General features: G+C 46.3%; 1 protein-coding gene across 1 annotated transcript in view; it reads right to left on the bottom strand.

The window, feature by feature from the left end:
• The window catches only part of LOC119372661 (adenylate cyclase type 2), a 597,485-nt gene that overhangs the window by 345,608 nt on the left and 229,243 nt on the right, over positions 1-22,634 (bottom strand). Inside the window, exon 2 of the mRNA XM_037643118.2 lies at positions 14,433-14,663. Coding sequence (XP_037499046.1) covers positions 14,433-14,576 — 144 coding nt within the window. The 5' untranslated portion in view covers positions 14,577-14,663. The remainder of the gene's footprint in view (positions 1-14,432; positions 14,664-22,634) is intronic.

Genomic DNA, 22,634 nt, shown 5'->3' with positions numbered 1-22,634 from the left:
AATTTTATTTGGCAAGAATATTCTCTTTTTGTTTCTTCATATCTGTCTTGCCGTCTCTCTGTTTGTTTCTCTATTTCTTTGTCTATCTCTCTCACTCTCACTGCTCGTTCTCAGGTAGCCGCACGGTGGCACATACCCGTTAAGATTCAATGATAGTTTTCTGCGATCGACTCACAAGGAACGATTTGCTAAACAGCTTCGCTGTTAACAACAACTCCGAAATATTGCACACCGTTGGAAATTCTCGCTGCTACATGCAGATAAACAGGTGCTGAAAGTCGCTGCGTTTCATCGAGTCATTTCTCGAACGTGCGACTGAGTCCTTGAGTCTGTATCTCGCATTGCGGACTTTTTCCCACGGCAAAATAGCAGTAGCCAGACAGTCAGGTCGCATTGAAGCAAGCACGGCGTTTATGTTAAAGTTTCAGAGCCATTTCTTTTTCCAAGCGCATGGAGCAAATAGAGCTATTTTGCTTGTTCTGTTGGTTAACTGAAAAAACGGACTTTAGTTACCCGAAAAATAATAGAATGCAGTTAACTATAATTACAGGTGTCGCAAGTCACCTCGTAATAACAAACCTTGGGGCGCATATTGCAATCCCGAGTTGAAGTCATTGTTTACTGCAACTATTTCTCTTTCTCAAAGTTATAATTAGTGCTACTTCCAAGATATCGACGCCAAAAACATCTTAAAAAGTGTCTGGTATTTCAGGAGTGATCTTTTGTAACTTTATTGAAAAACAAAGCGGAACATCAGTGTACGTAGTAGTACCAACACGTTAGGAGATGCATTTATACTACTTTTCAGCACGCACGGCTTCACTACTGCTCGCCTTCAACGTCAGAATTCAGACATGTGCGTGAAAGTGAATAGTCTAATAATTATTTAGTGCTGCTTGAAAGTTTTCCCACTCGGACATCACGATTTCAAGGAAACAAAAGCACAGCGGGATATGTGTAGCTGCATGTACAGTGGTAGAATAAAAAGATATGATATTTTGCATTGTGGGCCTTCTGAGCAAAACCCAAACAACAGTAATGCATCCATGCTGTGTACCTCGTTTTCCTTTCTCGCCCGTGTTTTAATAGCGCTCTTTTCTTCGACAGACAAATTGTTCGCTCCAGCGAAACAATTGCGCCATTTCCTTGTTTCCCAGCCGCGACGGAGCGCTATTCATTTTCATGAGCATGCTTCACAATATTTTGCTTCTCTAACGTCTTTCTATATCGAAAACGTAAAACTGAATAATACATATGTTAGGTAGAAACTTCACCAGTGTTTGTATAGTCATATGTGTTATGTCTGCCCACTACAGTTACCGCACAGTTTTGTATGTGTAAACGGTATCGTCGCAAGCCTCCTGCATGTAAAATATTGTGTTTCATTGTCTTTTTATTAGCCGAGCTGCTGTTTAAACGTTGCAATCTTGTTTCTGTTTCGAAATGTACTGCTGCGGACTGCCACGGTAGAGGGTTTTTGGGGGGCTCCGTCAAACTGCCCATAGAGTCACTCTTACCTCGAAAAACCTTCCAGCGTTTCTGCTGCTGAAATAAGCTTAATTTCCGTGACTAATATGCTCATAAGTCTGCATATCTACCCTATGCCAAACCGCTAGCCGTATACACAGGCTCTTGAACCAACACCGTCATTGTATACGGACCACATAGCTTACCCATCGTACACGCAACTTGTGCATTACAAGAGTGCATCAAAAGGAAACCATATCCATCAACCACTATACCTGAAAATAAGAACGTTTCATATTAAGTGGACAGGTTACCTGAGCGAAAGGTTTGGCGTGCCACTACAGATTAAATATATGATTGTGAATGAAAGAGAGCGAATAGAGAAGTGCCTGCACATGCACTAACACACAGAATTGCAAATGTAGGTGACAGTGAGGGCCATGAAATCAACAGAGGAAAAAGTACAGCTAGATGTCGCCGGCAATATACAGCATCCACTTGTCACCACGCGGGAGCACTGTGCTTCCTGTTTGACAATAATCTATACGAGAAATGAGGAGAATTGCTGTCAGCTCGAAAGGTCTCTGGTTGACAGACATGACGCGCATCTTTAATTGCGCGCACAGCTAGTGGTCTCTCTCCCTTACCTCCTTTCTCTACTTTATTCCCTTCATATTCTTCTTCAAGTATGCGATAGCAAACCAAACGTGCACCTGGTTCTCCTCCCTGCTTCTTCTTGTTTGCCTCCCTTTCAGGACACGCATTAAATGATTGATAGATGGATTTCGCATGTTTGTAACAACATGCAGAAGGCATCGCTTGCAAAATCTGTTCGGCTTGGCTGCCTGTACTACATAGTACAGAGTCACTACAGTCACGGGGAATCGCGTGCTGCAAATCTGAGGGGGAAAAAAAGTGCACTTTTCATCTTCCATTGTATTCTTGCCATGCCGCCTTGGGGGGAGAACTTGCAATTGCGTGCTCGCAGCAGAGCGGTATCTGCCGCATGAGAGCGCGGAAAATTTCCGGCGAAAGAAAAGATATTGCCGACACGCTGTCAGACGCCTGCGGAATCTTCCACGTCCGTTTAGGACGTCGACGTGAGGCGCAGACAATAAGGCGCGACATGCCTCGTTTACACCTGCTAAGTCAGTCGTCCCGTTGCTCAGTGTGGCGCCTCGTGCGACGACGACGATGACCCTTTGCAGCGGATGCAATGCCGCCACGTGTGTCTTGATTACTACCCGTCCGGGGCCGTTTTCGTGAAGGCGAGTTTCAGTTTAGGCAGGCGGCCGGCACTGCCGAGCGCACTATGCAACGACACGGAACGGTTGAATTAAGGAGATGTCATTCCAACAATGTTTACATCATGCGGGGATTTTTTTTCTTGGTGAAAAAAAACCTTTAAAGCTGAGAAGGCGAAAAGAAAGAATAACTGATGGCATGCATTCTCTCCTCAGCTTCCATAGGTTGTCCCTAAAGCTAGGCTACAGCGGAACCTGGGAAAGCGAGACAGAAAATGCGAGCAGGCCGCTGCCACAGGAGCCACCGTGGCATGCAGCACTAGGATGGCGCTTGAGAATGCGGAGAATGTTGGACACAGAGAGCAGCTGCCGCGGAATGCCTTATGAGAAGTTGCCAGCGGAGCAAACCATGAAAATTTCCTTGTGCTTTTGAAATAGGCCGAATTCGTAAGCGACATCGCGAGTAAACACATTCTACAACGGGACGTCGGGAATGGTTCGAAAAGCGGCTTTTGATGGGCGTAGTGCACGCTCAAAGAACCGGTGTTGGTCGATACACAGAGAAAGAGTGGACGACCTATAGCGTCTTGTTTGAATTATTTTCCTTCTTAGCATTCACAAAAATGTAAAAAGAAAGAATGTTCACGAGCTTGATTGTAACGTGTATGACTGTTCACAACAAATTCCTCGGGAAGATGCTGCTGCACTTTGCTAGCTTCAAAAGAAAGCACCACAAAGCTGCCACTGAAAGTTGGCATCGACAGCGCATCAGTCTGACATCTATCGTGTTTGCGACCGACCTGCAAAGCCTACTAAGATGGCTTAAAACTGGCATGAAATGCAATATTACGAAGAACATAAACTCTAATGTTAGCATACATGTCAGCATCCGCAGGGAAAAGACTGACAAGTAAAATGAAATATCATCTTTCCCCCCACCCCAAAAGAAAATTAATAAACGATACATATCATATGTGAAAGATTGGGTAAGTTCTCTCTTCACAGTTCTCAAAACTGTTCTGATTTTACAGGAACGAGTCTCGAAACATCTCCTTCAGGAACATTGCAGCTCGTTCCCCATGACAAAATACAGGTGGCACACTAAAAGAACAGTTGGATGCACGTGGAGAGTTTTCTTTCCTTCTGTGCGCATCAGTGCTTTTAATAAATATAATTCAAAGGCTACCTTAAAGGAGTGCAAACACCAAGTTCATGGGTATGACTATTCTTCGCTTGGATAACGGATAGCTTTCTTTACGGACAGTCAAGCGGGTGGGTGTATGTACGATCATATCCGCAGTGATTTATTACCCCGAAACTTCTGTAACAGCAGTCACAGATTTCCAAATTTTCCCCAGGAGAGGCCAATGTCACTTTAAATCACGTACATAGCTCACATAAATAACTAGACCGTTGATGACAGAAAAACGAACCATCGTCTGCTCAATTTAACAAGAGTGCTTGCACCTGACAATGCAAGAACCGCGTCTATCAGATGCGTTTCGGCAAACGCACATGCGAATAATTTGAAAATATCGCCAGCAGCGTCTTCAAGGTCGTGCTATCTTGCTCTTAAGTATGTTTTTTTTTTTTGCACAATGGCCATTCTAGACGATTTCGGGGTGAATGATGAGGGCCGGGTCTCAGTTATAGGATGTACAAATGAAATGAATTGCTTTTCAGCCGTCAACTTTGTAAGGCATAATCCTTAAAAACAATCCTTGTATATTTGTTGTATAGCCATTCTTACATGTCGACAGAAGACATCGCAGCTGAAGGCGACGAAGGCACTGCTGAGGTTTTTAAGAGCGACGATCTTGGACAAGCGGCTGGGACAGAAAGGTCGCGTACCACGCAACAGTGACCGACTGTGACTGACTCTGTGTGTGCTGTGTTATTGCTATCTTTCTCTCTCTCTTTTTCCTCTCTGTCTTTAAATATCCCCCACCCTGTTCCCATGTGTAGGGTAGCAAACCGGTTTTCCTAAACTGGTTAACCTCCCTGCCTTTCCTTCTCTAATATTTCTTCTTGTATATGCATGCAAAGCTTGTGCTATATAGGTATACATTCATTGTAGCTTAGGCCATGAAATAACTTTTCAATGGCTTCCAAGTCACTGTGGCATTATCGGCAATGAACGGGCCGATCAAGCTGCCCTTTCAGCCCATACAGAAAACAGTCAAATAATAATACCGCTCTCTAGGACTGACGCTGCATGGAAGGTCCGCGGGCTTGCTCGTCAATGCACCACGTCGCATTGCAACGAGCCGCACTTCAAGCATGCGCGACTATATTCCCTGGACCCAACTCTCAGCCTTCAAATTCCTCCAGGCCTTCACCGAGGTGACGCTACCCTTCTGTGCACGTTATGATTGGGTGTCGCATTTACACACGCGTACGCGTGCCGCATAGGAATGGCCGACACCGCATCATCTGACCACTGCGGCAGTGATGAAACTATTCAACATATTCTGTGCGACTGCCCACAGTACTGTTCACAGAGACAGTCACTTTGCAACGCGCTCGACAAATTGGACGACCGGACTCTGTCGGAAGAAAGAATCCTGCGCCATCGACCGGACCTAACGTCGCAGAAAAAGGCTGTGCAAGCGCTACTGCGCTTTCTACGTTCAACCGGTCTCTCAGAACGGCTCTGATTGGAACGTCTTGCGTGTGTGCATGTGTGTGCGTGCTTTTTTTTTCGTTTTCATTTTATCTTTATCTCTCTGTCCTCTTTCTTACCTCTGTTTCCCCACCCCTGTGCAGGGTAGCGAACCGGTCACTCGCGCCAGGTTAACCTCCCTGCGTTTCCTTGTCATCTATTTCTCTCTCTTCGTAGCTTCTGGTGTCCACACTTTTTCCATTCTCACTTATTCATTTATTTTTTTATCATTCACCCCGATCCTAAAGACCAGGCGGACCTGCCGGGCAGGGCACGGTGGACAGCCAAGGCTCACGATATCCTGAACTAACACAGGGCGAAGATGTCGCCCGCCCCTTTTATCGATATTTCGTCCATCCATCTATCCCTGTGTTGTTCACTTGCAGGTCGATCCATAAAGTTTATTCCATCTATCCCCCTATCCCTGTGTTCAGTTCCAGCTTTTCCATATGAACGAGCAAGAGGTTTTTTAATATTTGTGTCATTGCTCTCCGCAAGTAATGAGCGTGTCAATTCATATTCGAATGAAGGCTTGCTTTGCTAGCGCTATATATTATATAGTGCCTCTCACCTACCTCGGGACAAGCTAATTTTAAAAAGTGCAGCGCGATACGCAATTGCGACCAAAGGCGTTTCTTTAGTGGTGGCCTCGCGTATATTGGCGAATTTTTGCATTGTAAGCGCTTAGTTAATTAGTTAAACTTAATTGGGTATGTATTTAATTACTTCTACGTTTGCGGAATTTTATCAGTGTAGTTTTGCATCAAATTCGAAAACCTCATGTTGAAGAATTCTCGGCCCGCTACAATATTCTTGATTATATTAATCGCGTTCAAAATTTGTGGCGCAAAAGCTAACTAAGAGCATAAAACAGGCTTTTAGAATTAAAAAAAAAAATCCGGCAAATCCCACGCACTGTGGGAATCGATGTAATGCGAAGTAGCCAGCAAGGAGCTCCATACATCGCCTTGTTTGTCTTTGAGGAAAATGAAGTCATTCATGCTATGACATGTCGCACACTATCGCACGTTTGCCATGCATGCGCAACCTGCTATATACGATGCTATTGAAACGTATATTCTGGAATCTGCAATGCAGTACCTGTCATTTATGTTCGTCACACACTCATGTCATGTCATACCAACTTGGGTATATATGCAGTTAAAACGGCCGGAAGCTAACCAAGACAGTCTCATGTAAATCATGTTGTACATGACATGCACGTCATCATGATATGCACGTTACAATCTGTCATTTATGTTCGTCATGCAGTCACGTCGCCCAATACCAATATTGGTGTATATATCAATCCAGTGAAACAGCCGCGACCGCACCATGAGCGTGGCATGTAAGTCATGCCGTACATGACATGCATGTTAAGATTTCCATGTTACGACTTGTCATTTATGCTTGTCATACAGTCACGACACACAATACCAATTTTGGTGTATATCAAGCTAGCAAAACAGCCGCGAACGCACCATGAACGTGGCATGTAAATCATGCCATACATAACATGCATGTTATGATCTACATGTTACGACCTGTCACTTATGTTCGTCACACAGTCACGTCTCGCAATACCAATTTTGCTGTATATTCAGCTAGCGAACCAGCTGCGAGCGCACCATGAGCGTGGCATGTAGATCATGCAGTACCTGACATACATATCATTACTTTCACGTTACCACCTGTCATTTATCGTCATACAGTCAAGTCGCGCAGTGCCAAATTTGGTGTATATCAAGCAAGCGAAACAGCCACGAATGCACCATGAGCGTGGCATGTAAGTCATGTCGTACATTACATGCATATCATGATTTTCATGTTACGACCTGTCATTTATGTTCTTCATACAGAGATGTCCCACGATATCAGTTTTGGTATATATCCATTTACTTAAACGGCCGCGAGCACTTCAAAGCCATGTCATGTAAATCTTGGCGTACATGACATGCGTTTCATAATTTGCGTGTTAGGAGCTGTCACTTATGTTCGTCATGCACTCTTGTCACGTCATGCCAATTTTGGTATATATCAAAGAAACGAAACAGCCGCAAGAGCACCAAGAGCGTGGCATGTAAATCGTGCCGTTCATGACATGCATGTCATGGTTTTTCATGTTACGACCTGTCATTTATGTTCTTCATGCAATCATGTCATGCCACATCACTTTTGACATACATGCCATTAACGAAACGGCCACGAGAGCGCAAAGTCGTAGGCGGCAAGATAGATAGATAGATAGATAGATAGATAGATAGATAGATAGATAGATAGATAGATAGATAGATAGATAGATAGATAGATAGATAGATAGATAGATAGATAGATAGATAGATAGATAGATAGATAGATAGATAGATAGATAGATAGATAGATAGATAGATAGATAGATAGATAGATAGATAGATAGATAGATAGATAGATAGATAGATAGATAGATAGATAGATAGATAGATAGATAGATAGATAGATACGCTCAAAGTCGCAGAAGTTCGCTAAGAAATGCTTCGCATTTAAAAGAAAAAGCTGCAGTTTCGGCACAAAGACCAGGCAATGAATGCTACAGCAACAAGTGGAATGCTATACGAAGGCTAACAGCTAACTTCATTAGCAGTCGATGTGGCGTAACTTTATAAAACACTGGCATAACGGGATACGGGCGCTCCAGGGAGCGATGCCGTTTTCATACTGTCTGTCGCTTCAACGCGGAGTAAGCGATGAGAGTACAGCACGTACAACGGTATCAGCCGTCTACTGATCTCTATGTAGATAGCGCGCACGACAGCGCCCTTTCGATCAAAGTTCGTAGTTGGTGCCTGAGCGACGCATCCCCCCCCCCCCTCCGGCACCCCTTCATGCCCTTTCGGCCGACGAAGCCGACCGGCGCGTTTCATCTTTGCTTGAGCCGCGCCCGCGGGCAGCCTTCACAAACTTTCGCTAGCACACAGAACATTCCATGCGCGGGGCGATGTTATCGATTTCGACATAATACGGATCATGACGGCTACGGCAAAAATGCGCATTGTGTGTCCATATAATTGCTATCGCCATAACAAAAAACGCGTGCAGCTTGAATCAAAACGCCTGCAATTGAATCAAAGCAGGAAATAAGAAGCAACAAACATGATGTAACCACGATAATTCGAATGCATGGCTCCATCGGCGAAAATAATTGCTGATGTTTGAATTGCGATTATAGCGACTGCAGCGTGAAAGATGACACCGGAGCTTCGTTTACCCTTGCGCCATTTTTTACACGGTTTGCATGTCACCAATCTATCAGTACCGCGAAACCTCTCAACAGATAACTAAAACTAGACCTTGCAAAATCATCCGCCTTTTGCAATCAAATGATCAAAGAAATGATCGAACGAGAAACGTACATGAAATACGCAAGCACACGCAGCCCCGCCACGGTGGTCTAGTGGTTACGGCGCTCGACTGCTGACCCGAAGGTCTCGGGATCGAATCCCGGCTGCGGCGGCTGCATTTTCGATGGAGGCGAAAATGTTTGAGGCCCGTGTACTTAGATTTAGGTGCACGTTAAAGAACCCCAGGCGGTCAAAATTTCCGGAGCCCTCCACTACGGCGGCTCTCATAATCATATCGTGGTTTTTGGGAGGTTAAACATTAGGAAAAAAAAAACACATGCACGTATACTATACACCCAATAACTCTACGTTTATATAAATCACAGTTATCTAACAAAAGAATATGTCAAAGCTATATAGCACGCAAGTTCAGCCAGTGGTAATTCGATAGTATAATCGAAACGGGTGTTTCTTAAGAACAGTTCCAGAATCGCTCAAAATGTCGGAGTTTTTCTTTTCTTTTTCACTCTCTTCTATTCTGCTTCTCGGCAGAATGATTTCGCGAAATCGCTCAGCAAAGCAATTGAGTTTGCTCTATGATGCGTGCAGATGCTCTTCGATTTATTACTCAATAAGCGCGGGGGGCCTAAAGTTAACGCTCTTGTCCAATATATGGCCTTGCTATATGACACAAAGACGAACACATGAGAGAGACGGAGGCTGAGGAAACAAGCGCGATGATTTCAGCCTGCGCCGACAGTTCCCGGAGAGCGAGAACCGGCGCCGCCATTGTGCGCGGCACAATATATGACCGCTCACGGTCAGGATGAGTGGCGCCCGGCGGCGACAGCAATACGTGCTATCTCGCCGCATCCGCGCCCTTATGGGGGCTCGCTTTTTGTGCCCAGCTCCCGAGCACCGGTCACTCGGAGTCGTTGCCGGGTGGCAGCTCGAGTGCTTGCGAGTCATAAAGTGAAGCGAGTCTCTCGCAAGCCTTACAAGTGCCAGCACTGCCGACAAGCCAGTGTTTGTCTTCGCGCACACCGTCCCTGGTTCATTCCACTTGCGGTCTCACGCTCGACTCGCGACCACCGCTTGCGTCTTCACCAGCAGCAACGCATAAGCAGCGGTCCAATCACGTTGAGCCAGGGTGACTAACCCTTGCGTCCTCATGAAACCTTATACGAGAGTGCGCGGTTAGATGAGGATGCACCTCGGCACAACGCGACGAGACAGCTCTGGTTCTCAAAGCACCGTCCAGGCAGGTAATTTAGCCAGCTACTGCCTCTTCGGACAACGTCCAATTTCTGCGGATGCACTCTCTTTGTGTGTGTGGTGTTGCTGCTGATGACGTGTGTTGTAGACTTCATTGTCCTTTCGTACAACAGGAACAGTGGCTTTGAATTTTTATGAGTTACATTTTGAGAGTGATTGTCGCACTGGGCGACTGTCACAGTTCGTTTCGCAACTGAGTGTTATCGTGGCATATAACGCGAAAGATGTTGCAGACTTTCTAAGGACCGTTGAAAACAAAAGCGTAAAATGATTATATTTGCTGTATAAAAAAAACGGCGAAGGAGTCTGTCACCGTACATTGGATACATGCAGCTATGCCATTTCGCTTATGTGCGCAGAAAGAAAAAAAATATGAATGAATAGACGCAGGAGTCACAAAAAAAAAAAGCTCGCGCACTGTGCTGCTGTGCGGAGCACGTTGCTGGTAGCTAACTACCCTGCATCGTTGCGATTACGCAAGGCGTTAACGGGCGGACCAACACGTTTCTTTAAAAAAGGAGCAGCTATGCGACTCACGCTGAAATGTGTTTTACGTCAGCATCAAGACAACGATTGCGTGATGTTGGCAGTGTTAATTCTACTCCGGCCAGCTGCCTCGAGCTCACGACTTCCCGATTGTTGGGTTTCACACTGGTAGTGGACGAGCGCAAGTGAGAGAAACACCATTGTGACGTAGTCAGCGGTACGATTACTCACAGCTATGTCATGTTATGAATGAAAGAAGGGAAATGAATGAAAGAATGGAAATGAAAGAAGGGGAAAAAAATGTTCGCTCCCTGCCGGCGGCAAGTTGTCTTTTCGTCCACTTTACTTTCTTCACATTTATATCTCAATTACTACAGTACATTTAAAGGGGCCCTGCAACACTTTTTCAACATGCTCAGAAAACGCTGCCGATCGGTAATCGAAGCTCCTGAGAACACGCGAGCAAAAGAATATAGCGCAGCACACGGTCCGGAACTTCCAACTAATTCTCAAAGTAAGCTAAAAATAGTTCCATCTTCTCTCGACAAATGATGCCATATACCCAAATGACCGCGCCATATACCCAATTTCACGGCTACTGGCTGATTAGAGCATCGTGAGCTGCACAGTTACCGCGGCCGCCGCAGGACGCCGCCACGTGCCCGCACGCGCTAGGGCGCCTCGATGTGTCCGCCTCCTCCGCTACAGGGTGGAGACACTGCTTTTGTGGGCGCCATCTTGGTTCAAACGTCCCCGTTCGCTGGCAATACCTGACATGCAGCGACGGAGCGCTTTCAGTAACTTGTGCGAAAGTTTGGCTCAGTTTCCCCCTCCTGACTATAGGGCTTGCACATATATTGCTAGTAACCAATAGTTCAGGCATGTATTATTAAACCCGAAGCACTTTATGGCACACCAAAGTCATTTTGAGCGTATCTATCTGTCTATCTATCTAACTGGCCACCTAGGTCTTCGTGCTCTCGCGGCCGTTTGAATAACGTGATCAGTACCAATAAAAATAATAATAACATCTGGGGTTTAACGTCCCAAAACCACCACATGATTATGAGAGACGCCGTAGTGGAGGGCTCCGGAAATTTCGACCACCTGGGGTTCTTTAACGTGCACCTAAATCTAAGTACACGGGCCTCAAACATTTTCGCCTCCATCGAAAATGCAGCCGCCGCGGCCGGGATTCGATCCCGCGACCTTCGGGTCAGCAGTCGAGTACCATAACCACTAGACCACCGTGGCGGGGCCGTGATCAGTACCAAAATTATCATGGAATGACAAAAGCGTAAAACGTACAGGAGTGACTGGTCATAACACGAAAATCATGCCACTGCATGTAATGTAAGTCATGACATACTTGACCCGATCATGGTGCTCTAACGGCTGTTTTAAATGCGAAGCATTTCTTAGCGAACCTTTGGCACTTTGAGCGTTTCTATCTATCGATCTATCTATCTATCTATCTATCTATCTATCTATCTATCTGGCCGCCTACGTCTCGGTGCTCTCATGATCGCCTCCTTAACTTGGTATAGACCAAAATTGGCATGGGTGGTTAACAGGATTTGACGAATATGACTGTCGGGTCATGACATGAATACGTGAAAGTCCTGACGCGTACTTCGTCAAACCCTTTTTTCTAGACACGTGTGGCACATACCCGTTTACCACGGGCCGCGGTGTACTGTGTACAGGTATGCGCCACAGGTGATTGACAGTTTATATATATACCCAGTAATGGCGAGAACCGACATTGGCAACTTAAATGCGAGCGCTTTAAGAAAAACCGGCATCGGCAGCGTTGACCCAACGAATGGAAAGAATGAAGCTTAGGATCCCAGCAGGAATCGAACGCAACTATTCTGCGTGGCAATCAGGTATTCTACCACAGAGCCACGCCAGGTCTTCTAAACTGGTTTGTAAAAACAACCTATGCAGGCGTAATGTTGCTGCAACGTCAATTGTGATTGCGGTGGTGGCTATCTAATTTTACAAGAAAGCAATAAACACTACATATGTACTCCTACGATGCAGGCATCATATTACATTAACGTCTGCGGTTCCAGTGTTGGCTTCGCTTTTATAGCAGTCTAATAAACATTACATTTGTATTCCTATGATTCAGCAAGCTTTATTGACGTATTGCTCGACCCCGGAGGAATACGTTAATGAAAGTTACGTATGATATTCACATCATCGCACCGTAAAGTGCACTTAGTCCGCCAAAACGACGCAGTGTCCTCTTCATTTGTCACGCGGCTGGGCAATGGTCTCATGCTGACCGAGGATGATGCCAGATTGATTGACAGCCGCTTTGTAGACTAGGCTACGTAGGCCACATACGCCCAGGTAGTCTACGAAATCGACAAGCGCCATCCACTGATGTTGATCTACGTAGCACTATCCAGGCCTACCAGCCTCGACGGCCTATAACTCACCAACGCGAAGGGTCACTTGAGGTTCCGACATGTTTCGGGGGGGGGGGGGGGGGGCCGGGGGGGCCCCCCCCCCCCCCCCCCCGAAATTTTTCCAGCCCTCTATATTCCCAGGGTACTTTTTTTGTTTTTGCCATGGAAAGATTGTCTTTCGAAAAATTAGGCCTTGGGCCCCCCCCCGAAAAAAAATCCTGGCTACGTGCCTGCATATAGAGGTGCACGTTGAAGGACCCCAGGTAGTCAAAACTATTCCGGAGCCCCCAGTACGGCATGCCTAATCGTCATTTCGCGGTTTTGACGCGTGAAGTGCCAGAAATTGTTATATTAGTACTAACACAACGATTCGCAGTCAGGTCAGAAGCTGGACACGTGTGCTTCAATATGAACAGTGAATTTCCTGACACAAAGTAGCATTACGCGCTACTGTTTCTTCCGACCGCTAGATCGCGTGTAACGAAGCTAATGTTCGCACGCAAATCTTTTGCGCTGAATACCAAATATTACAGCATTATACCAGCCAATGCAGTTTTATTTCACTGATTATTTCATTCACTGCTGGAAGGCCACTTGCACATACATCCAAAACTACTTGGTATTTCGTCTTGCCCTCTACGTACAAATTTCTCTTCATTGCCTACCGCAACGAGTCAAAAGGCCGCAGCCAAAGGGCATGTACGTTTGAATCCGCTTATATTAAAACATTCTCTATCAAACGCTGCTTCAAACGGAGAGTGTTTAGCGGCCTGGTTCAGAGTTGCACTGCACAAACGGTTGTTTAAAGTGTTTCAATGGATATTTTTTCATTTTATGGGAGAATCCGTGCGACACCCTGGCCGCTCACTTCCGTTATTTATAGGCGCCTTGCGATAAAGCTTTCCACAGATGACAGTGGCGCGATTACGCGTAACCTAATCGACGGCGTAAGGAAGATTGGAGGGACGCGACGCACTATCATCGTGACACCTCAGATCATTTAGCAAAAAGGGAGGAGTTTCCAAAGGCCAAAGCTTTCCGACTGCGCATGCTCCACATGTCTCGGAAGCGTTAAAGGTTCAAATAAGAAGCGTCGCTAAACTTGAGCTTGGCAAAGCTCGGCCTGTAAATAATAGACGAGCGATGAAGCATAAGTCGCCGGCTCGTGGAAAGCCATCTCGTTTTATTCGCTTCCCTAGTGGCCGGAGTTAGCCCAGCCTGACTTGCGATTCGGCGACGCTGGCTTGATAAATGAGAGCGTTGTACGCCATCTCACTGGTGCAAGGTGCCTATGCCAACGTGTGAGGCAAACACACTGAGATTGACTGCGCTGTTGTAGATCAAGCGTTAAGCTGACATTGGTAATCAAAACAGAGCGTAAACTAAATTTTCTTTCCGGTCTTTTTTAGTTCCTTTGCGATTGACGCCTGGGAAAGAAAAACAGCGCACAAGAAAAACGGTGACAGGGGCAGACACGACGCCAAAGCGCAGTAGTTTTTATGTACGAGGTCTCTTTTTTTTTGTCTACGAAATTCTCCAACAGCATCGAGAGTCTACTCACGTGTGGGTACAACAGGAGCACGAGGAGGAGGAAGGCCAGACCCAGCACTACGAGGGCGGCTAGCAGTGTTAGTAGCAGCGAATGCCGCAACCGGCCCGAGTAGCGACGCCGCAGGTCCGACAGGTCCACGCTGCCGGGCCCCATGTCCGGGTCGGCACCGTCGGCGCCGCCCCCGTCGGGGTCTGCGCCGGCGCGCGTCGCCAGTGCGCCTCTTAGCACAGTTCGCCGGCCCTGCAGGAAGATGGCCGGAAATTACTTCAGTTAGCGGAAAACGCTGCACTGTCACTGGAGCCCAAGTATGCGTAGTGTGTCGCTGACATTTCAACCGGGCGCACCGTCTTTCGCCGTCGTCGCACAACCGATTACACGACAGTTCCCTTGTGTATTCTATTGATTTTAACTAATGTGCGGGCACCATCCACTACCTTGCCCCGTATGCCAACACAAGGGCTGCTGCGATGCCAAAGGGCGTGACTTCGTGTTTGCGGGTGCGAAAAAAATAAATCAAAAACCACGTTCAAAGATGTACCTTGCGTTTTGGATAAGAACGAAAATTGTAGTTACTGGACGGAGTGGTAAATGGTAATTCCCCACCCCCTCCCCACATACGCCGTCCTTTTGCCATCGCGGTTTACATAATGTACTATGCTGGATGAATAATCTGTCATCATCGCACATGATTCTTGATGTCAGCGTAAGATAAAACTAATTAATTTCCCTAACGGAATGGGGGGGGGGGGGGGGCTAGCAAATGACGTTAGGGCTTTGTAAATTCAACAAATGTCATAAAAAGAAAAAAAAAGGTTAGCCTAATAGGGCGCAGCGTGCTAGAACTGAATTCCGTGGTACTGCTTCCGATGGGCGATGTTCGTCTCGTCGTCAGGCAGAACATTGTTCAAGTGAAAAGAAACATTAATTGTGATAAACGGTCACACACACCCAGTCATACACATTAAGGGCCTAGAAGTTTCATAAGGCGGTGAAAATTGCTCAATACTTCTCTAAAACAAAGGCACATACCACGTCAGAAATAATGCTGCAATCTTTCCCCACAGACAACATTGCCCGATACATTGGTCTAACGTACTAAAACATTATCATATTGATATCCTTTCAGCAAATACTTTTTCATTAACTTATTTTCTTTAGTCTGTAGATGGGGAAGGCCTTCTAAGGTATCACTACAAATATAGCCATAAATATTCCACGGAATTCTCACCAGGAAAATAAAATGTGGTCGATATAACAAATCACAGAGTGCGCTGCTGCACGCCCTTCGTGTGCTTGCGTTAAATGTGAACGTCAACCACGATAGATAGCAAGCCTGTGAAACAACCCGTCGCGCCCCTTTGAAACCTTAACTAGCTTTTGATCGCAAAACGCCGCTGCAGAAAAACCGCAACATTAAGCATATTCTTTTCTGTCGAGAGAAGACGTACTGAAGACCACCGGAGCAATAACGGAAAGAAAGAGTCCCAGTTTCGCCGCAAGGGCGAAGCAATGAATGCAACAGCAACAAATTGAAATGTTATACGAAGTAAGGCTAGCAGCTCACCCCTTTAAGTAACGTGGCTGCTGCAGCGAGCGAAGTGACATTCGTACTGTCTATGGCTTCAACGCAACCTTTGCCATGAGAGCACAACACGTACAAGCTATGAGCCATCTTCTGATCCCTCCAAAGATACGGGATACGGCACGCTCGACCGCGGTAGACCACGCTCGGTCGGTCAAAGTACGCATTTCTTGCCCGACCTGCGAAGACCGCCGTCCGGCTCCTATCTCTATGCGCCTCTCGCACGTCGGAGACGGCCGGCTAGTTTCAGCTCTCCTTGAGCGTTTCACTTCTCCTTGACGTTCATCAGCAGCGCTCGTGCGCTTTCACTCGCGCACAGAACATACGACGCGCGCGGCGATCTTATCGATTTGGACTTTATGCATGTCTGAAATAAAGACTCAGACTCAGACTCAGACTCAGACATGACGGCGCCGGCGATGGTGACGGAAAAAGTGCGTCCGGAGTGTCTATATAATTGCTATCGCAATAAAAAAAGAGGAAAAAAAACACACTATTGCTTTTGACAAGACTTCTTTTAGTCTTCTAGTTTTAAAAAAATGGGCTCCCTTCAACGCTTTGGAGGTCGATGGTGAGGGAAACTGTGTAATTACCTGATACAATACACTAATGTGATGTAGTCTTGAACTATTGAGCAACGCAGTACAGCAAATAATTGACATCTAGACAATTAATTGCAATTTAGCTACCTGTTCACACTGCTCTTCGGTAGTCTTAAGTATGCGGGGCCTTACCATAGCGCTATCGCAAGAGAAATGAAGTCATTTACTAGGCGGGTTCATCTTATACATATGAAAGTGTAGTGGTGTCACTTCCTGTTTCATAAGCCATAGCTGCCGCTTCCCGGCAGCTTCGTAGTATACAACCGTAACCTTTGCCAGGAAATTCATGCGGCGAACGCTACGTGCTTCGCATTGTTGGCGTGCCTTATCATCTATGACGTGGTATTCACACTTGTTTTGTGTGTTTCTTTATTGGGATGAATAGTGAGGTGTACAGTGCATGCGTTACTCTAATGGGAAACGCACGCGGCGTTCTCCGCATGTGTTTCCCTTATGGCGAACGCTTCTTTTCGCTTTAGTTCGTGGAAGCGTTTCCTGTCGACTGTTCCGTCGGCGGAAATGAAGAAATCGCAGGGTACGAGTCATACGCAGCTTCGCTGTAAGATTCACACGGCAATTGCGGACGAACCTCTAAGGGGATGCTCACCTCATTCTCACTCATTGAAAGGTCAGTGAATTATAATATCCCAAATAAACATCAAAAGTGAGTATCATTCCTAATGGTGCCCCATTTATGAAGCCGTTCATATACTGAAGACGCATCTCGCTACTAACGCTCACCTTCTCTATTTCAAGTAACCTAACCTTATACTGCCATTCTTCTTATCAGATGCAATGTTGTTTGGCAATAGATTTTTGCGTATTTATATGACAGAGGCCGTCTATAGGCGTTCACACCGCACACATGATAAGGTGCGCATCTTCGGCTCACTACTCTACTCCTAGCAATAAGCATGCCCACATCGCCGCTCAAAAATTCGCTAACCATGCATCAACGAAAATCAGTCCGCCGCACGAGATGCGGCACCCCCTTACATACTCACACATACTCACTGCACCGACGCCCTCGAAAACTACTGATAAACACGTTTCCTTGTCGCCCTCACATCCCTCCCTGCTGTGACGTGGCGTGAACTTCAATTTAACTCCAACCTATCAATCCTCAAGCGCTTTTATCTGTAACAGTACACGACCACCAAGGTCTTCAGCGGCAACCTCAACGCTTTATGCCACACCTCCCAATTTCCCAATTCTCCCAACCATACTAGCCTCTCTTTACTCACTTGATACTGAGAAGTTTCGCAGTCTAAAGTGGACTCGGGGGCCTTATCATTCAGCTCGACGTTAAAACATCGAAGACATTGCGCGGCTAACATGTAGGGGTCCTAATTTAAATACTCCTCCCACTGAGGAGTTTCAGCCGCTGTCACTTGAATAAATTTCTTTGCCTCTCTGCGCATATATGCTCGAGACGTGTACCCTCTAGATCGAGTGGCAAGCAATGGAACGGGAGATTGAGACAGAAAGAAAAATTTTAGCCAGATCCATGGCTGTGCACTGTGAGTAAACAGTAAAGCTGGTGAGCAAGCGCCACCACCTGGCGAACGCAGATTGAGTCCTTTTTTTATGTTTCTTCATCATCACCCTCTTCTTTCTTTCATCTTTCTCTCTTTCTTTATCTCTTTCTATATTGCCCTCTCTCCTCCTTTACCTCCTCCTAGCCCTCACATCGCTCCTCCTCACCCTAACTTCGTTTTCCCAGTCCCTTGCTATACTATAATATGCATGACTATATGCTATGCTAATAAGAATATGCTGTGCTAGGAGCTACTTGGCCCATACCGGCTTTCTGTGTCGCATACCCGCAGAGTTCTGTGCGCACATCAAAGACCACGATAAAGTTTTTCATGCATCCATCAACAGCCTTACCTCCAGCTTAAACAGCGCCGCTGTTTAAAAACATTTGAAAGGCAAGAAAGAAACCCTAAAAGCTTGGAGGCCGCTTGAGCTTCGCCTTCAAGAGTGAACGCCATAGCGTAATCGGGCCCCTTTTGCATCGCCTTCTCATTCGCTGACCCAGCTTCGCTTCTCGGTCGACTCCTCAACCGTGTCGCGAGGAAAGGAACTTTTCGCAGTTTTAAACTATCCTAGAACACTTATTGCAAGTACCCACTACACCACAATTCATCTGCAGCCCTCAAGCAGATCTCATTGGACCTTTTGCATATGTCCTACGCTAACCAAATTCATGTTTACATGGACGGTTTGGTCTCGGGAAGTTCGACGGGCGCCTTTGTGGTACCATCTCCATCAATCACCGTCAAGTTCAAGACCTCACACGTCACGGCATCTATGGGCTCCGAGCTCGCCGAAATGGAAATTGTTATACAAGAATCCCCTAGTAAATGGGCCATATTCTGCGACTCTAAGGCGGCTCTTCAATGCGTGAGAAGTCTACGACGTGGAAACTACCATCAATTGGTGTCTCATATCAATGAAATTTGTCATCGCGCCGCTAATCAAGGACACGACATAGTCTTACAATGGCTACCGCGTCAAATGTGGGATCAGTGGTAACCACCTCGCCGACGACGCGGCCCGATGTGCCCACGATGGTGCGACCACATTGTTCATACCCTTGTAAAGAGTAGACGCTGCAAGAGAACTTCGTCACATTGCGCATAATGCCACGCTTGCGCACTGGAATTATCCACTAAACTTCAATCGTCGCCCACAGAACCTTGAATCGTTACTCCAGCTACAACTGCCATCGAAGATTTCTCGACGTGACGCTACAATGCTGCGTCGGTTGTGGGTCGGTGTAGCGTTTACCAACTCATTCAGCTATCGCATTGGTATGGCAGATTCATCCATGTGCGATAACTGAGAGAGAGAGAGACAAAGAGAATTTATTTACAGAAAGGCAGAGAGGTCGGCCTGAGCTATAGTTCGCTCTGGCCTGCTACTCTACACTGGGGAGGGGGGACAGGGGAGCGAAAGAGTGATGAATGACGATGGTAAGGTAAAGAGATGACAATATAGTTCGTGACGCTGAGGCAAATCTACAGACGTGCATCCAGTCCAGTGGCTTGTAAGAAGGCTACGACTGCTTCGATAACCACAATTGTGCTGCTGACGTCAGGCCAAGGACCTAACACAACCTCATCGGTTAATGGCCTACTATGATATTGCCCAATCGATGAGATCGGTTTCTGTCGTTCTCGTGCGTACGCTGGACAGGCGCAAAATATATGTTCAAGTGTCTCTGGTATCCGACAATGACCACAATCGGGACCTGTGCCACTGCAGCCGATCAAGTGGGCATAGCGTCTTGTGAATGCCACACCAAGACGAATGCGGTGAATCATGCATGTCATCTTTCGCTTCAGCTTGTGAGGCATACGAAACTTCATATCTGGGTCCCATTTATGAGCCGCTTGTGCAACTGTGTAGAGACTATTGACCATCTCTTGTGCCACTGTCCCCAATTCGAACAAGATCGCCGGACTCTCCAGTGTACCTTGGAGACCCGATGATCGGCCCTTTACTGAAGGAAAGGTCTTGGGGGCCTGGTCTCACAGCATATCAGCCCAGAAAGCCACACGAGCCCCCTGCAGTACTTGAAGGCAACAGCTTTGAGCGACCGCCGGTGAAAGTTACCCTCCCTGCTTTTCCTATATTCCTTCTCTCTCGCTGTTGTGAATTAGCCACGTACCCACTACGCGTCTCTAAGGCACTATGTGCACTTTGTTGATGTGGCTCAGGGCGGTGAAGAGTTATGCCTGAGCCCACTTTAATGGGTGGGAAGTTTTCAACCAATTAGTCATTGTGCAATTCAGATATTGTGACGCCTGGTGCGATTTTAAGCTTCTGCCACGCAATTTTACATGTTGTAACGTGACTCCTCGCACTGAATGACACCTGCATAGGAATTTTTTAAACGCTTTCAAGCACTGACACCTGCATAGATGTCCCGCCACCTCTGTGACGGGACATCTGCTTGCCACACAAAAGGCCTGGGTTCGATTGCGGCTCGGAGCCATGATTTTTATTATTTGCATTTTTCACTCACGGAAAACGCTGATTTTTCGCTCACAAACCATGCTGTCGCCGACGCCGACACCGTAATTTCTGCGCAACGAGCTCTTTAACGCTCTGGCGCTAAAAATGCCTGCAGATGTGTGACCTCCCCATTTCGAGTCACTACAGGCATCAAAGAAACAAACAAAAGACATAAAAGAAGAAAACAATTTCAGACCTTATATAGGATCGAGTGATCTTACATGTTGGGCTTGTTGGTGATTTATCGTAACTGCAAATGGTATAGCGCATCCAAGACGGGACCAAAACCAGCGAAACAAGAGCGCACATAAACATCGCCGTGTGTGTGTGTGTGTGTGTGTGTGTGTGTGTGTGTGTGTGTGTGTGTGTGTGTGTGTGTGTGTGTGTGTGTGTGTGTGTGTGTGTGTGTGTGTGTGTGTGTTTGTTTCACTCGTTTGGTCCCGTACCGGATGCCCTATACCACCAGCACTTATATGTAGGTACCAACGACAACTCGCACATAATGTTCGGCTACACAAAAGCTTCACGTTAGCTTGCCATTTCCGTTTGACAGACGCGCCACCAAAGCCATTATACTGCTAGGAATCGGTAGCGATCATTTGGGATACATTCGCTTCCACAGCCCTATCATTATCTACCTTGCTTTCTTTACGTAGAAAGGCTGTGTTCCGGTCCTCGGGATGTTCTGCCCAAGAAGCGGTTCTTTGTCGGCGGAAAGGAATTTAGCCTGCAATGGTTCTCCTCCTTTGTGTCGGCTTCTCTGATGAATGTATGAAACGTGTTTTTCGACCAGTCAGGTTTGATAGGCGGACGCACCGATTATTATTAGCAGCAATGGCAATACCATATACACACACAATGTAGTATTTCTGTCTACTTTCTATGTTTGCCTGTATACTGTGTGCTCCGTTGTGAATTTTACTAGAACGAAAGCATAGGGCTTGGATTTCATCAACGTTTACTCGCTGAAATGTTATATTTGTCAATATATAAGTAGAGGCTACTTGGGAGACTAGGCATGCTTTGGATACTGTTTTGTCCAGTAGGTAACTTGTACTGATGAGTATGCGTTCGAGGAGACAACTTCGAACTAACTGCTATCACGCATAGTAGGCAGCATAAGTCACACGGTACGCGCAAATGAATATGTCTCCGAACCAACAACTTCAGCAACGAATACTAGCATTTCGGTATGGGCCGCTGGATATACACCTATTCTTTGTTAATCTTCAAGAATGGACGTGTCAATATCACACAGTGCGTACGAATTCTTCAAGGTACGAGGGCGTTCATAAATATTATAATGTTGACACCACAAATTAGAAAATGCGTACAGAATAGGCCATCAAAACGAGCGCACATATCCTATAAGTGTAGCGTAACATAATATTCACAACTAAAGAGCACCGTGGAACGGCGTTAGAGCATCAAAATAAAAATATCAGCATCCATAAGAAAGAATGTACTTGGTATGAGACGCTTTCTGTATTTCAAGGCACACAGTGTCAAAGAAATTTGTGCCGGGCTGGAGGCGATGTACAGTCACAGTTTCAACCACCGTTCCAGATGGACGCTATCATATTTGTTTTGATGCCGTAGCGGCTTTACATGGCACTATGTAGGACAAAGTAGTACATTCGCTAAAAATAGAGAGGTATGCAACCATTTTGAGGTGTACCGTCTACTTATGTACCTCTTGTACATAACATTGCCTATATCGTGCAAGCTCACTAAACTGAACTGCTTCGGTTCAGAGGAACGAAAGTGAATTGCGGTTATGCAGCATTAATTAGAACTAACAGACAGTTCCTGCTGTTCCCAGCTGCGGCATAACTCAGCTGCTGGATGAGTTATGCAACAGTAATAGACACCTTAATCTGAACGTTGCTTTCTCTCCGTTCCGCTACCATTTGATGAGCTGAAACACTGAGAAGTGCAGTGATGCCGCATTTTGCAAAAGCACATCGCCCAGAGACGTCAGCGACACGTAGTTATGTTGTCTGT

Source organism: Rhipicephalus sanguineus, chromosome 1, assembly GCF_013339695.2.
Source record: "Rhipicephalus sanguineus isolate Rsan-2018 chromosome 1, BIME_Rsan_1.4, whole genome shotgun sequence".
Taxonomy (NCBI): domain Eukaryota; kingdom Metazoa; phylum Arthropoda; class Arachnida; order Ixodida; family Ixodidae; genus Rhipicephalus; species Rhipicephalus sanguineus.
Note: the sequence above shows the minus strand (reverse complement) of the source record. Positions and strands in the feature narration are given on the sequence as shown.